General features: G+C 39.2%; 1 protein-coding gene across 2 annotated transcripts; it reads left to right on the forward strand.

The window, feature by feature from the left end:
- Positions 1 to 8,778: 8,778 nt before the first annotated feature.
- Positions 8,779 to 14,593, forward strand: anapc13 (anaphase promoting complex subunit 13). 2 transcript variants are annotated; one of them, XM_060935116.1, is made up of 3 exons: positions 8,781 to 8,871; positions 8,980 to 9,086; positions 14,348 to 14,593. In XM_060935116.1, the coding sequence occupies exons 2-3, from the start codon at positions 8,988 to 8,990 to the stop codon at positions 14,471 to 14,473; spliced, it is 225 nt and encodes a 74-aa protein (XP_060791099.1). In that variant the 5' UTR covers positions 8,781 to 8,871; positions 8,980 to 8,987; the 3' UTR covers positions 14,474 to 14,593. The 2 variants fall into 2 exon arrangements, with proteins under 2 accessions (XP_060791098.1, XP_060791099.1); XM_060935115.1 differs by having other exon boundaries at positions 8,779 to 9,086.
- The last annotated feature ends 1,997 nt before the right edge of the window (positions 14,594 to 16,590 follow it).

Raw genomic sequence — 16,590 nt, forward strand, 5'->3', positions numbered from 1 at the left:
CAGAGACACAATCTGCTCATGGTGTTACGGATTCAAGGAAACAGTTAAAGGAACATTGGAATTATGGAACAGTGAAACCCAGCCTTGACCAGAAAATAAGATTCAATGTTTAATATTCATTATTATATTTTTTTTTCACGAATAATTTACTTTATTTTTTTCTCGGTCCAAATCCTGCGCTCTGATTGGCTGGCGAGCGGGTCCGTATCCTCCGATACGAACCCCAGTTATGCATCTCTGGCGACTCGCTCGTTCACAACAACAACAAACATAGTAGCATTTTTTGTCAACATTTATCTTTTTTATGAGATTTATTTATAAGATTATAAAAAATCTTACATTTTTGCCAGCATTTCTCAGGAGAATAGCATTAATTTTACATCATGGATAGTGATAATTACAGTGTTCACAGCGAAAGCGAGTTTTACTGCCCTGAGGAAAAAGAAATAAAAGAAAACATTTCAGGAGAAAGCCAAAACCTGTAATTTGCTAACACCGAGCAAAAACATGGCTGAATCCTGAATGACTCTTATTTGTATAAATAGGGGACTACATAGGCGGCAAAACGTAGTTGTTTTCCTGCCATGGAAGTGCACTTGTATACTGAGGAGAAAGTAATTTGCATTACAGCCGTGAATGAGGATTCAAAATAGTATTAATTTTACAGCATGGATAGCGATAACGACAGTGTTCACAGCGAGAGCGAGTTTTACTATCCTGAGGAAGAAGAAATAAAATAAAACATTTCAGAAGAAAGCTAAAAACCTCCAACTTGCTAACAGTTTGATCTCATTAGTTATGAGGGCCATTTTTGGACCATGTTATCCTAATACATAATATCACGTTAGGTAAAAACTTTAAACCAGTACAATCTCTTCTTCAAAGTTTCACCAAATGGCTTTATTTATGCAATATAAAGGTCATAATACTGTATAACTTTGGTCGAGCAAAAACATGGCTGAATCCTGAATGACTCTTATTTGTATAAATAGGGGACTACATAGGCGGCAAAATATAGTTGTTTTCCTCCCATGGAAGTGCACTTGTATACCAAGGAGGAAGCCATTTGCATTACAGCCGTGAATGAGGATTCAAAATGGCGGATCGCCTCGGTTTCTGTTAGAATTTGGTAAAGAAAAAAATATATATATTATTTACCAGCTTAAGGTCGGTCCGTATGGCGAAATACCGTGACCTCGGCCTTGAATACTGACCTCGGTCACGGTATTTCACCATACCGACCTCCCAGCTGGTAAATAACATATATATGTATTGTAATAAAATAAAAAAGACTGAGTCTATTTGCTTCGAACAGAAAACATACTTGCCAACTTTTCAAAATTCTCATGGGAGAGAAAAGTGGATCCCAATTAATTGCAAACCATTTGAAATTTATACAATTAAAGACTTTTTGAATTGTTGATTTTGTTCCATCAGTTACTCTAGGTTATGGGATTCATGTATCAGGCATGAGAGAGCTCAGAGTGAAACATCTGAAATAATACTTGTCTTAAATTTTAATATAATAATGAAAGGGAAGTCTTAAATCAGATTTTTAGCTGAAAAGTCAGAGACCCACAGAAAATAACACAAGTGATGCTTTAGAAGAATGTTTATCATTTCTTAAAATAGTCACAGTGAATGAAAGTATTATTGGATTGCATCAAGTGTGCTTTCCTTCTGCAAGCTCATGTAAAAATACAGAGAACTATAATATCATATATAAATTACATTTTAATAAGATTTAACCCAAATAGTAACAACTCAATTAAATAAATACTGCACTGTTTTAGTACGACTAAAAAGCATCTCTCTCACTAAACACTTTCCAACAGAATTTTTAAAAGGCACTAGAAATCCTATCAAAATCCTGTCGGAAGGAATTTGCTCATTTGCAAACTTTGAAAGTTTTCAAACAAACTTTAAAAATGGCACTATAAATACTACCATACTATCAAAATATACTCCGCAAAGAAATTCACTCGAATGCAACATTTTAGTCCGACCAAAATACACTCACTAGTAATCGTTCACTTAAAACCTCAAACTCTATCAAAATCAATCACTTTCCAGATAATTCACTTGTAAACTTTCACTTAAAACTTTCAAACATAAATTCAAAATAGCACTAAGACACGACCACACTATTCAAATACACTCACCAAACAAATTCTCTGTCATACAAAATTTCACTAAACACTTTAGAAGTTGTACAGTTTGTTTCTGAAATGGTATGGAAGACTAGTTTAATTTCACACTCAAATGTCCATTATATTCTGATTTAAGGTCTCTAAGCCTTAAAATGTGTAACTGGCTGGTCGAACATTTGCTTATCCATGGAAATTCATTCTCCCATGCAACCTGGTATTTGCATTCATATTTTTGCTGTTTGATATTGGATTTAGTGGCCATGATGAATGACTGCTTGTAAAAAATGTCGGACAGCCTGGGTGAATCCTACGTTACGGAAGTGACTGTCGTTCTGGCCGTTGATTGGTTATAAATCAGTTGACGTCAGCAGTGTTTCTCATACGATTCTGATTGGACATAATCGGGAGTATTTTTAACTTGGCGGTAGGGGTTTCCCAAAACCGGGAGATTATCCAGTTTTTAACAAATATGATCAGGAGGCGGGAGACGAAGGCTAAAATCAGGAGCCTCCCGCCGAAATCGGGAGGGTTGGCAAGTATGTGTTGTTCACTGGTCAAGTACTTGGGCCTAACTTTCAACCAGTCCCTTGATGGTGAGAGCATTCTGGACAAGATAGTAAAAAAAAGTCCAATGCTAAAATAAACTTTCTTTATCGGCATGTTAACGGTGTTAGGTCAAGGTTCTTTATTGTCATTTGCATGTTTCACATGTAAATGAGATTTGTGCCTCAGGGCCAGCAGCGTATAAAAATAGAATAGAGAAAAAAATAGTGCAGCAGTGATTAAAAAGTGTTCAGGTGAACAGTAAAAACTTCGATATGTGCAATATATTGGGCGGCACGGTGGTGTAGTGGTTAGCACTGTCGCCTCACAGCAAGAAGGTTCTGGGTTCGAGCCCAGTGGCCGGCGAGGGCCTTTCTATGTGGAGTTTGCATGTTCTCCCCGTGTCTGCGTGGGTTTCCTCCGGGTGCTCCGGTTTCCCCCACATTCCAAAGACATGCAGTTAGGTTAACGTGGGGCGGCCTTGGGCCGATGTGCCCTTGAGCAAGGTACCTAACCCCTGACTGCTCCTCGGGTGCTCTGGTGTGGCTGCCCACTGCTCTGGGTGTGTGTGCGCGTGTTCACTACTTCAGATGGGTTAAATGCAGAGGATGAATTTCACTGTGCTTGAAGTGTGCATGTGACAAAGGTTTCTTCTTCTTAAAAAATGCAAAATGAGGGGAGTGGGGGGCAGCATCAGAGCTGAGGCTTAGTGTTCATTAGTCTCACAGCTTCTAGGAAGAAGCTGCGCTGGAGCCTAGATGTTTTAGCCCTGATGCTGCAGAGTCTTTTTCCTGAGGAGAGGAGGCTGAATAGTCTGTGTGCTGGGTGGGTGGAGTCACCCATGATACGGGCCGCTCTGCTCCTGCACCGGCTGCTGTAGATGTCTTCTATGGATGGCAGGCTGCAACGGGTGATCTTCTGTGCTGTGCGCACCACCCTCTGTAGAGCCTTCCCGTCCACAGCCGAGCAGTTTTCATACCAGGAGGTGATGGAGGAGGTCAGTGTGCTCTCCACCACACACCTGTAGAAGGCTCCCAGGACCGCAAGGCTCAGTCCGACCTGCCTTAGCCTCCTCAAATAGTAGGGTATTGGTGGGCCTTCTTGACCACGCTGGCTGTGTTCGTGGTCCACTTCAAGTCGCTAGAGATGTTTAGAGATTGTTAGCAAAGAAACAAAGAAAACGTTAGTATCGGCCCTTATACAAGGTCATTATGACTATGCTTGCATGGGTTGGTATTGGCTAAAAAGTTCAAGCAAAAATCGCAAGTTGCACAGAATTGGACTGTATGTTTCATTTTGAAGACACCATCCAGAAAGGGGCTGAAGAATTTAAGCAGGAAAATATGTTGCCAGTTGAAGCACGAAATATCCAGCTAAAGCTGAACCTAACCTTTAAAATTCTCCACGGTAATGCACCAAATTTTCTTTCAGGCCAGTTCAGCTTTGTATAAAATTCCCATTCTTCTAACAAAAGGCCAAGTGGCAGTTCTTTGCAGATACTTCATATAGACCATTATGGTGCTTCCACTTGTATGTACATGGGTATCAAGGCCTGGAATGCTCTTCCAGGCCATATTCAATCCATAAATAGTTTAGTCAATTTTAAGTCTGCAGTGAAATTTTATCTTTTTAATCAACTCATACACCAAGAAAATAACACTTTATATATATATATATATATATATATATATATATATATATATATATATTTGTAGTAATGTGTCCATGATAGTTATGTGATTCCGAGGACCACATTGGAAATAAGAATTTTTACTTTCATGTGTTATCTTGGTTCTTAATGTCTTTGATATGTTATATATTTATTATATGTTTTACATTATTTACCAAATAAATCAAATAAAAAATCAAATCAATTTTATTGATTTTATCCAGGCCATATTAAATCCATAAATAGTTTAGTCAATTTTAAGTCTGCAGTTAAATTTTATCTTTTTAATCAACTCATACACCAAGAAAATACCCTCATTACTACATATATATTTGTAGTAATGTGTCCATGATAGTTATGTGATTCCGAGGACCACATTGGAAATAAGTGTTTTCACTTTCATGTGTTATCCTGGTTCTTGGGCGGCACGGTGGTGTAGTGGTTAGCGCTGTCGCCTCACAGCAAGAAGGTCCTGGGTTCGAGCCCCGGGGCCGGCGAGGGCCTTTCTGTGTGGAGTTTGCATGTTCTCCCCGTGTCCGCGTGGGTTTCCTCCGGGTGCTCCGGTTTCCCCCACAGTCCAAAGACATGCAGGTTAGGTTAACTGGTGACTCTAAATTGACCGTAGGTGTGAATGTGAGTGTGAATGGTTGTCTGTGTCTATGTGTCAGCCCTGTGATGACCTGGCGACTTGTCCAGGGTGTACCCCGCCTTTCGCCCGTAGTCAGCTGGGATAGGCTCCAGCTTGCCTGCGACCCTGTAGAAGGATAAAGCGGCTAGGGATAATGAGATGAGATGAGATGAGATCCTGGTTCTTAATATCTTATATATATATATATATATATATATATATATATTAGTATTTGTTATATGAGTGATTCCACGCTTATGGGTACTGAAATGGGGACATGAACTTATTCACCTAAAACCATTTCTTTTTTTACCATCAGGTCACAAAACATGTAATCTTTAATGAATGATATGTTAAAAGATAGCTTTAATTTTCCGAGATGCAATAAAAACATATTTATATGCCAAAGTCAAGCCTATGAGTTCCAAAATGATGTCTGTTACGGCTTACATGAAGAATAGTTGTTGATTTCAGGAGCTCCTTGGCACAAGATGCGTATTCTTCTGCATTGGTGATGTGATAACGGCGACTCTTCACACCACTAAAAACAGTTCTTTTGACAGTTCCGCCAATACCATCAACGGCTCCTTTTCCGTGCGATGTTGCAAAGAAGTGCCAATGGATGCGTATGCCTTTCGATTCCAGCAAACTTGAGATGAACAAGAACATGTACTTCTGCTTGAAGTGCTGACCAGCGCCATCAGAGAAAATGTCTAGATCTGTAAGTTCATCGGGCATTGCCGCCCGCAGGTTGTCAATCAAAGTGTTCAAGAAGACGGCAGCAGTGTATTTATCGTGTGACTGGGTGTCAGATGTAATGCAGTACGACTTGGTATCTTCCATGATCCATGCGACAGCAGTGAAGATTGTCACCTGGATGTGACTCCAGTGCGCACTCTGTACCTCATCCTGCTCGATTATCACAGCATTTTCACTAAAGTCAATCTGCATTACGGCGTGGTTGGGGCGAGGGTTCGAATAGGCCAGCACGAACTCAGCAGCCTGCTTGCTTTTGATGAAGCAGTGAATCTTGAAGGCGGGGAGCTTATCGGCAAGTAACTGCAATGCATCATTTACGGTTCCTGTTTCTTCCACTTTGGCCATCTTCCCTTCATCAGTACGAATCCACTTGAACCATTTGGCATTCTCGGACAACAGTTCATCATCATCAACCAGTTCTGCTAATGAGTCGGTGCTTATCTTCCGCTGACAAGTTTCGCACTTCCCAAAAATACAGTTCTCATTGTCAATGTCACAGCACAATGTACGAAGGAGAAGTTTGTGATTGTCAGGAATGGTATTTATTCGACCGAGTCCTTGGAGTATAAGATTCACGTTTTCATGATATTGGCACACGCAAACATTGTGCGGCATATCACTTCTGAACAGCACCACATCTGGCCGAAATGATTTGAAACTCGTCAGTTTGACAGAGTCATTTGGATTTTCTTCTTTATAGAGAGCAAATGCTTCCTGAATTGTCATTAAGAGGTAGTGGCGCTGTTCTTTGACTTTTTTGCCATCTCTAACGACCGTTATGCTGTCCTTCCTGCCTGGGGCCGTCCAACTGATGTCTGACCGAAGGTAGAATTCCTGTATGTGATTTCGTATTTCATCTGGAATCTTATTAGCCGGTGGTGGTGGTGGGAGTTGTTCTGGTTCGGCAGCTTCTGGTTCCGCAGAATACTCTGCTTCAAATTGCTGGGTCAGTTTAGTAACAACCTTCCTTCGTTTGCGTGGAGATTGTGGAAGGGTATTAAGCGTACACTTGACAGCACGATTGAGACTTGAGGGTGTACTGTATGCATTAGCTTTGTTGTTTTCTTCTTTTTTGGCAGCCCGCCACTTCCGCATCCTATCTCTTGCCTTTTCATTATCAGCATCTTTATCTTTTGCTCGGGCCAAACGTTTTCTTTCAGCATCTTTCTGTTTCAACACTTCTTCACCGACTCTTTCTCGTTGACGTTCTCTGTACCGCCTCTGCTTTTCTGCTTTGGTTAAAGCCATCTTTAACGTTCCCTCTTGGAGTCTTCACTTAGGCAGTTTATTTTGATACTGTTTATATACCTGATATTACATGAAGCCACCAATGCAAGTAGAGAAGACATGAATAAAAATTCTAAGTTGAACTGAAGAAGCCCACGAAGCCATGGAGGGTCAAAGATTGTGAAGTTGTCGAGTGCCCAGGGTGAATAAAGATATCATCTTACTGCATGTCTGTGATGTTTTAAGACTGATATTGTGCTAATCTGCATTTCTATAACATAAAAATGGGAAAAACTGAAAAGAAATGCATTGAAAACATTGATTTAGTAAGTTAAAAGCTGATGTTACTCCGTGACTTAATCAGTTACTCCGTTACCTGGTAACGGAGTAACTGATTTGGACCACTGAACAAACAACCAAAAAAATTTAAAATCAAACAACTGATCTTAGAATCTGATTATAGGTCCAAAGAAGCTTTCTTTTTAAAAGTTTCACTTTTTCAAAATAAAAATTAGGCAAAATAAAATTTAAAAATGTTTTTTTTTTGGTAACGGAATAACAATCAGGATTACCCAAGATTGTGAAATTCAGACCATTCAAAAACACCTTTTTTCAGATCAACCCCTAAAACTAAGGTTGTATGCTAATTTTATGATCATGGCAATGCAAATAATAGTTAAATGGATAAGATTTTGAATTAAACACTGAAGAAAAAACTTGGAGCAAAAATGCCAATATTTATGTGAAAAAATTAGTTCCGAGATATTTACACACACCCCAATTCAAACAGCTCTCATTTTTTTCGTAGTGATCCAATTAGAGAAATTCAACTTCTTCCAGAAGGTTCAGACCAATACCTAAACATCTAGAATGAGCAAAAGTGCCTAAGACCATTTTGAATTTTTGCCATCGATGTTCACTTCCCCTTGACCTTGCCCTTCTGTTACGATTGTCCATCTCGCGTCTGTTACAAATTAATTACAATCTAGCTATATACCATGTTAATCTTATTGAAAGAATGTGTATGTTTATTCTACTACACATGTTTATTAATTATATTTGCTAAAACATCACCTTCCTATGTTTCAAAAAGTAATTCTACATTGTTAAAATTGAGAATCTATATGTCCACAACGCTTCTGTTACGTTCTGACTTTGGCATATAAATATGTTTTTATTACATCTCAGAAAATTAAAGTTATCTTTTAACATATCATTCATTAAAGATTACATGTTTTGTGACCTGATGGTAAAAAAAAGAAATGGTTTTAGGTGAATTTTTAAAAATAAGTTCATGTCCCCATTTCAGTACCCATAAGCGTGGAATCATTCATATGTTTTATATTATTTACTGAATAAATCAAATAAAAAAAAACACCTACTTTTATAATACTGGTTTCATTCTTCTGTCCTTTATGTTCCTCTTGAACATTCATTATGTTTGTGCGCTATAATAATAATAATAATAATAGCAGTGGCTGCCAGTGTTGCCAGATATTGCTAACGTTTTCCACCCCAAAATATGTTCAAAACCAGCCAAAAAGCACCTAAACCCGCCCAATCTGGCAACACTGCTGGCTGCGAACATGAACATAAAAAAAATGAACCGGAGGAAAAACGTCATCAACATGCGACCTGACAACAAGCTGGAATTTTCGGACTGTATTTTCCACACTCGTATTTGTACAACCCCCGCCTACTCTGCGCTGGGATTGGCTAGTCCGTTCACATTCGCTGCAAAGCTCAGGGTGAGTAGCCAATCCTAGCTCAAGAGGCTTTATTTTTCTGAATATGGGTGGGAAAATAATGCTTGCTAGGTGGCGTTTGCTTGGGCGAGACGAGGAGGAGAAATTTTATTTATTTATATTTTGCGTGGTTGTAAGATTGTCTAAAAGGTGCACCGATTGTATATATAGTTATCTGTGGAGATAAACCGTGTTGTTGATGGTGTTTATTGAAAGGAGTGTCTGGTTTAATGAGAGTTTGTCGCGGTTTTGTGCCAGCTGGGCTGATGGACAGTGAGGTTCAGAGGGACGGCAGAGTGCTGGATCTGACCGATGATGCCTGGAGGGAAGACCGGCTGCCCTACGAGGATGTAACAATTCCTCTGGTAACTTAACAGCTCTTTACTCAGATCTCTCTCTCTCTCTCTCTCTCTCTCTTTCTTTAATGCACAACACAACATATAACATCATTACAATGTACAGACATGAAGGAGAAACAAAAAGAGGAAATACAATAGTCATTTTAGGACTGTGTGGAAGAGGCACAGGAGCCTGTCTTTATTTTGTGATTTCTTATAACACAGAGGAAGTTGAGGAGTCTAACTCCAAAATAAACTCACAGAAGGAAGGCTGTTTTTTTTTTTTTTTAAATGAAGGAAAAATTTTGCTTGCAAAATAAAGTAGTTCACCACCTATTCCAGTGATTTGTTTGTGGGGTTTTCATAATAAAAAATAAAATCTTTATCACCAAGTGAGTACGGTGTCTCGAGATGGCTAAAGAGGTGATTGTTTAGAGTAGATCTTTGATAAATGTTTTGTTCCTCTCATCTCATCTCTAGCCGCTTTATCCTTCTACAGGGTTGCAGGCAAGCTGGAGCCTATCCCAGCTGACTACGGGTGAAAGGCGGGGTACACCCTGGACAAGTCGCCAGGTCATCACAGGGCTGACACATAGACACAGACAACCATTCACACTCACATTCACACCTACGCTCAATTTAGAGTCACCAGTTAACCTAACCTGCATGTCTTTGGACTGTGGGGGAAACCGGAGCACCCGGAGGAAACCCATGCGGACACGGGGAGAACATGCAAACTCCACACAGAAAGGCCCTCGCCAGCCACGGGGCTCGAACCCAGAACTTTCTTACTGTGAGGCAACAGGGCTAACCACTACACCACCGTACTGAATCAGAGATCCCCAATAAAATTTCCTCCTTGGTGCAATTCTTTTTCTGACCTGAAAGATCTGGCAAACATGTTTATTGTCATATTTTCTGTATACCACATTAATCCCATTCAATAAAAGTTGTGTTGCACTACTAGTAGGCAAACCATAAGAGAGATGACTTTTAATTATCTGGATTAATCCCTTGGGGATAGCTTTAATTAATAAATTCTCATCTCATCTCATTATCTCTAGCCGCTTTATCCTGTCCTACAGGGTCGCAGGCAAGCTGGAGCCTATCCCAGCTGACTACGGGCGAAAGGCGGGGTACACCCTGGACAAGTCGCCAGGTCATCACAGGGCTGACACATAGACACAGACAACCATTCACACTCACATTCACACCTACGGTCAATTTAGAGTCACCAGTTAACCTAACCTGCATGTCTTTGGACTGTGGGGGAAACCGGAGCACCCGGAGGAAACCCACGCGGACACGGGGAGAACATGCAAATTCCACACAGAAAGGCCCTCGCCGGCCCCGGGGCTTGAACCCGGACCTTCTTGCTGTGAGGTGACAGCGCTAACCACTACACCACTGTGCCGCCTAATTAATAAATTAAACTCCCTAAATGGGACTGGGAGGCCATGGCGTGACAAAAAATGTTCATAAGTCAATATAGAGCCAGATCTATCAAATAAATCAATAACATTATGAATGCTATTTTCAAACCATCTGGGGTAAAATATGGATTTATTTTTAATTGTTCTAAATAAGTGTTTTTATGAGGTGAGACGTTATGAACAAAAAATTTCCAGGCAAGAAGACATTGGTGGTGAAATTTAGATATTTTAATAGGTAGTTTCAACTCAGATCTTTACTCATAATCAGTGCAGATTAACACATTACGATTTAAGGATGATGTCTTTATGAACGTGATGGAGATCATTATGATCCTTTAAACCAGGGATATTTGACCGTCAAATACATCTCACTGACCCCTCAGTACAGATGCATTTCATAAACAGATCTATAGGCATATTTATTAAAATAATAATAGTAATAATACTTATTTCGCACAAATTAACGTTTAAATATGATCAAATGTGCATTACAGACATTAATAAATAGCTAAATTAGAAAACATTGTCTAATGCACAAAAATAATATATAAAAATTCCAATATAAAAGACAAACCGGGCAGCACGGTGGTGTAGTGGTTAGCGCTGTCGCCTCACAGCAAGAAGGTTCTGGGTTCGAACCCAGCGGCCGGCGGGGGCCTTTCTGTGTGGAGTTTGCATGTTCTCCTAGTGTCTGCGTGGGTTTCCTCCGGGTGCTCCGGTTTCCCCCACAATCCAAAGACATGCAGTCAGGTTAACATGGGGCGGCCTTGGGCTGAGGTGCCCTTGAGCGAGGCACTTAACTCCCAACCGCTCCCTGGGTGCTGTTAGCATGGCTGCCCACTGCTCTGGGTATGCGTGTGTGCTCATTGCTCATGCGTGTGTGTGCGCATGTGTGTGTTCACTGCTTCAGATGGGTTAAATACAGAGAGGAAATTTCACAAGTGTGTGATGAATAAAGTTGTGCTTTCTTTCTTTTAAATATCTAAGGCAAAACAAATTTATATTACTTACTGTCTAAAAATAATTTCTCTTTATCTTTGTATAAATATTTCAGTTGCAAAATCAGTTAATAAAATGTTTCTTTAAAAGAAAATCAGAATATGATGGAAATCTCATAGTAAATAGAATATAATAACGATACATTAATATGATCAACTGTAGTAAATAAAATTTATCCATAAGCAGCCTGAAACAAAAACGTTTTAACCAAAGACTTAAAATGATCAAAATTCTTCTCGTGTTTGATTTCACGAGGAAGAGCATTAAAGTGCATATCACGGGTAAATTCAGGAGCGAGATCAATGTAATTTTCCTATTTTATATTAAACTTTGGTCAAATATCTGTAACATTCTGCATTCTCTGCAATTTTTTTACCTTGTGCAATACCAGAAAAATTCAGTTGAAAATCAAGCCATTTGAGGCGAATTGATCCGCCTCTGAAAAAACTTGCCATTTGGATTTCCTGCCAAACATTGATTTTCGTGACGTCGCGTGCGGGACGCCTCCCTCTGAATCCTACGTCAGCGCTGGTTTGTTTATGAGAAAACGACCTGGTGGTTTTCTGCAAATTTCAACGTTATTACGTAATTATTAAAATGGTGAACAGATGTATCGTAGGAGGGTGTAGCAACACCAATCTTGATGGGATTCGTACTCATCGTTTCCCAAAAGACCGGACAATGAGAGAGAAATGGGAGCGCTTGGTGTACACAGGCTGTGCACTGAAACTGTGCAAAGCTCACGCAGTCTGCTGGCGCTTCTGCAGATAACATCACGAATCTGGCTCTAGACTCCCTTGGGATTTTTCCAGACGCGTTTTGTTATTTTAGTTTTTTCTGCTGTAGACAGATGGCCTTGTGCAAAATTACCCTTCTGGATGAGTGTGTAAAGGGACATACTTTCATACAAAAAAAAAAAACGAAATTGGTCTTTAAAAAGGGATATGCCCTTTAAAAAGTTCAGGCACTGCAACAGTGGAGGCCTTGTTGCCAAGAGTTTTCTTGGTTCTTGCATTAAAAGGTTTAAGAAAGATATCGCTATTTCTACGTAGAGTGCGCGCACTAGGATGCATTACCTCAACTAGGCTACATATTTGTTGTTGTTGATTGAATTAAACCTATTCAACTGATGTGATCAGTCAGTCAGGTTAATAACTACACTATACTATATGGGCAGAGGTTTGGGGATGATCACACCCCACCCATATGTTGGCCTTCACAGAACTGTTGCCACAAAGTTGTCTTCAGTTTCCCGCTGTAAGTAAGGAGCCCAAACGTGCTTCATCACGACACTGCTCTTGTGCACAAAGTGAGCTTCATGAAGACATGGTTTGCCAAGTTTGGAGTGGAAGAACTCAAGTGGCCTGCACAGAGCCCTGACCTCAACCCCACCCCAGCGCTTCTCCCCCAACATCACTAATGGTCTTGCTCCAAAACCATGGTCGCTAAACCATGCTCCAAAATCTAGTGGAAAACCTTCCCAGAAGAGTGGAGGTTATAACTGCAAAGGGAGACAAACTCTGAAATGGAATTTTCACAAAGAACATATGGGCCTTATGATCAGGTGTCCACAAACATTTGGCCATAGTGTATTAGAGATGAGTAATAAACACAGTGCTGCTTGAAAGTTTGTGAACCCTTTAGAAGTTCCCATATTTCTGCATAAATATGACTTAAAACATGTCACTCATGAGGATAGATGAATTGTTTTGATAAATTTGGGTACTTGTTTGTGAATGTGTCTATATAATAAAAAGAAAATCACACGATGGCTTTAAGATATGAAGTTAATCTTCAGGTTTTAAAACTTGCATTTTTCATTCAAAATACATCACAGATCTGAGTAATATATTTCCCGATGTTTCACTCCGATGACGTCGCTCACAGTGTTTTCCTGCTGACTTGATGCACGTTGTAAACATGGTGAACCGGTTCAAAATTAAAAATCTTTTGATCAATGTTTATATTTTTTGGGGATGTGTCTATATAATATAAAGAACATTACACAGTGGCACGAAGATATGAAATTTATCTTCTTGTGTTGAAAAATATATCACTCATTCACTTTGTTTACTCATGAAATATACATTCACCACTTGAAGATAAACTTCATATCTTTGCACAACCATGTAATAACCCATCTATCTATATATCCATCTATCTATCGACACAGTGGTGCTTGAAAGTTTGTGAACCCTTTAGAATTTTCTATATTTCTGCATAAATATGACCTAAAACATCAGATTTTCACACAAGTCCTAAAAGTAGATAAAGAGAACCCAGTTAAACAAATGAGACAAAAATATTATACTTGCTCATTTATTTATTGAGGAAAATGATCCATATCAGTGAGTGGCAAAAGTATGTGAACCTCTGGGATTAGCAGTTAATTTGAAGGTGAAATTAGAGCCAGATGTGGATTGGTGGAGTCCAAAGTCATTAGAGATTGTTTTATAACCTTTTCCAAGCTTAATGAGCATCAACATCTGTCAATTCTTTTTTTTTTTTTTGTCTGAGGTCCTCAGGAATCTCTTTTGTTCATGAAATGATGCACTTCCAAAAACATGTGTTGTGAAAATCAGACTGTCACCTCTGACTGAAAACACCTGACTAATTTCGCTGTGTAATATTGGATCGTTTTCCTCAATAAATAAATGACTATGTGCTGTATAATATTTTTGTCTCATTTGTTTAACTGGGCTCTCTTTATCTACTTTTAGGATTTGTGTGATGTGATGTTTTGGGTCATATTTATGCAGAAATATAGGAAATCCTAAAGGGTTCGCAAACTTTCAAGCACCACTGTATAAGAACTCGAATAGCGGATTGTGATTTTCTGTTTTGATCTTTCTGTAGAGTGAACTTCCAGAAGCAGAGCAGGACAACGGAGGATCCACCGAGTCTGTCAAAGAGCAAGAAATGAAGTGGTCTGACTTGGCGCTCCAAAGTTTGCATGAAAATACTCCAAGTACTGGGACATAACTGATTAGGTGTAATTTTATATTATCAGGTCGAATGCAAGTTTGTTGAGTGATGATGCGTGTCTAGCTATTCATTCATTCATTCATTCATCGTTTTTCAAATAAAACTTAGATGTGTAAATGTGATTGTTAGTTTTTTTATTTATACTTGAATTTAGAAACTAAAGTCTCGTTTGTCAGTTAACTGAAGGAACGTGTACGTTACACTTAACTTGATAGACATCATCATGGAAATGTTTTAAAATTAGCCAACTTGTTTGTATGAATACAATTTTCCCCCACATTTAAAGGTCCCATGACCGACTTTTTTTCACTGAGAAAACAAAAAATACCTTTTTCTTTTTTAGCATGTTATGTTATATACTCCTTATGATAGAACAGGTTGATTTTGGGGGCGTGTCTTTAAATTGATATATAAATTTATACACAAGACCACACGAAGGAGGGGCAAGTGGGGAATTATATTAGAATAGCTTCACTCTGACTGGCTAAAAGAATCTCTGGATGACAAAATTTGACGTTCGCCAGTAGGAGCGAAGCTATTTCACTCACTACCTTAGGTCCAAATTGCACCATGCTCCCTAGACCAGTGCACTACAAAGAGTATGAGATAATGGATTTTATTCTATCCACATTCACTGGATATGAGCAGTCGCGCATTCTGATTGGCTACTCTACTACTAGGCTATCAGCTCATATACTGTGAGTAGAGACAAACAAAATGGCAGAGCGTGTTATTGAACCAACCGAGGATGAAATAAAAACTCTACTCAAAAACAAAACCCCAACAGAATATGGAATAAAAGTATCTGATGGTAAGAACGTATCTTTTATTTTTCAAGAATTATTATAGCAGCATTTTTCACAAATTGTTACCGTCATTTCGCCGGTTTGTTTACATTCTAAGTGGAAATGATTTTGTCAGACGTTTTGTGTGAAGTTTTTATTTATCGATTTTGCAAAAAAAAAAAAAAAAGCTCTGTTACTCAAAATCCAGTGAATGTGGAGAGAATAAAACAGTTATTCCACTCAATTTCGTCATACATGGCTTATAGTCAACTCGGTGCAACGTCAGCTATCAGCTCATGTACGATTGATTTTATGGAAAACCTGTTAAATTTGCCCTGTGTAGAGCACTTGTACAAAGGTAGCGGTTTGGAGTTTGGCCACCGAAGGCTAAAAGCTGCTATGATTATTTAAAAAACAAACAAATAAAAAAAACCTGCACTCCAATAAAATGTCCTAATTTTCAGTAATTTATCAGTCGGGGTAATTTATTAGTCTGAAATGATTAAGTTTTGACAGAGCACAGCATTTTTACCGGCACAGCTTTTAAACTGAATACCAAACTGCTACAACTGTATGAGTGCACCATGTAGGGCACCATATAAACCATACTCTTTGTAGTGCACTTGTCTTTGGAACTCAACCAGAGAGTGAGATACAGACACGCACTATTGACCTTGGCCCTACACACACACACTAATTTTACTCTCACATTATCGAGAGTGTTGACAAGATAAAGTTCATATTAGGGACCTTCAGCTCACAAGCTGATAGCATTAATGGTATTGTGGATCCTGCATCAAGTAACAACAATAACTTTCTAGAAAATGAGAATACATCTATTACCTCCACTGTTAGTGTGATCAAGTACTAAGCAGTCAAATGAACACATAGCGTAATTATTTTTAAATACTTAGATTTCCCTCATCTGCAGTTCTGCCATGGACAGTTGGTGTTGATCCTTCTTTTAGGAACAATTTCGTTGCCACTTGTACATTGTACCGGACCAGGTTGGTAAAGCAGTCAGACACAAAGCGGTTAAAAGACACGAACAGGCACTTGCGAGAAAAAACGGCACATCCTTTGAGAAGGTAGTTCTGAAGCTGTGGGTGGAGATACTCAGATGGGGTGCAGTATCATTCTAATGAGCCTTGTGGCGTAGAGAGGGAAGCCAAAGCCGAACGGCTTGTTGAAACATGGTTTCAGAAATAAACTGGCTGGGTTGTCTTATTTCAGAGTTTGTGGGTTGGTAGGCACTGCAGACACCCAAATGTATTACATGGACACTTGTATTTTTCATACAAACTACATCGGGGGCATATTTAAAGAATA

The sequence above is a fragment of the Neoarius graeffei genome, chromosome 12 (assembly GCF_027579695.1).
Source record: "Neoarius graeffei isolate fNeoGra1 chromosome 12, fNeoGra1.pri, whole genome shotgun sequence".
Classification (NCBI taxonomy): Eukaryota; Metazoa; Chordata; class Actinopteri; order Siluriformes; family Ariidae; genus Neoarius; species Neoarius graeffei.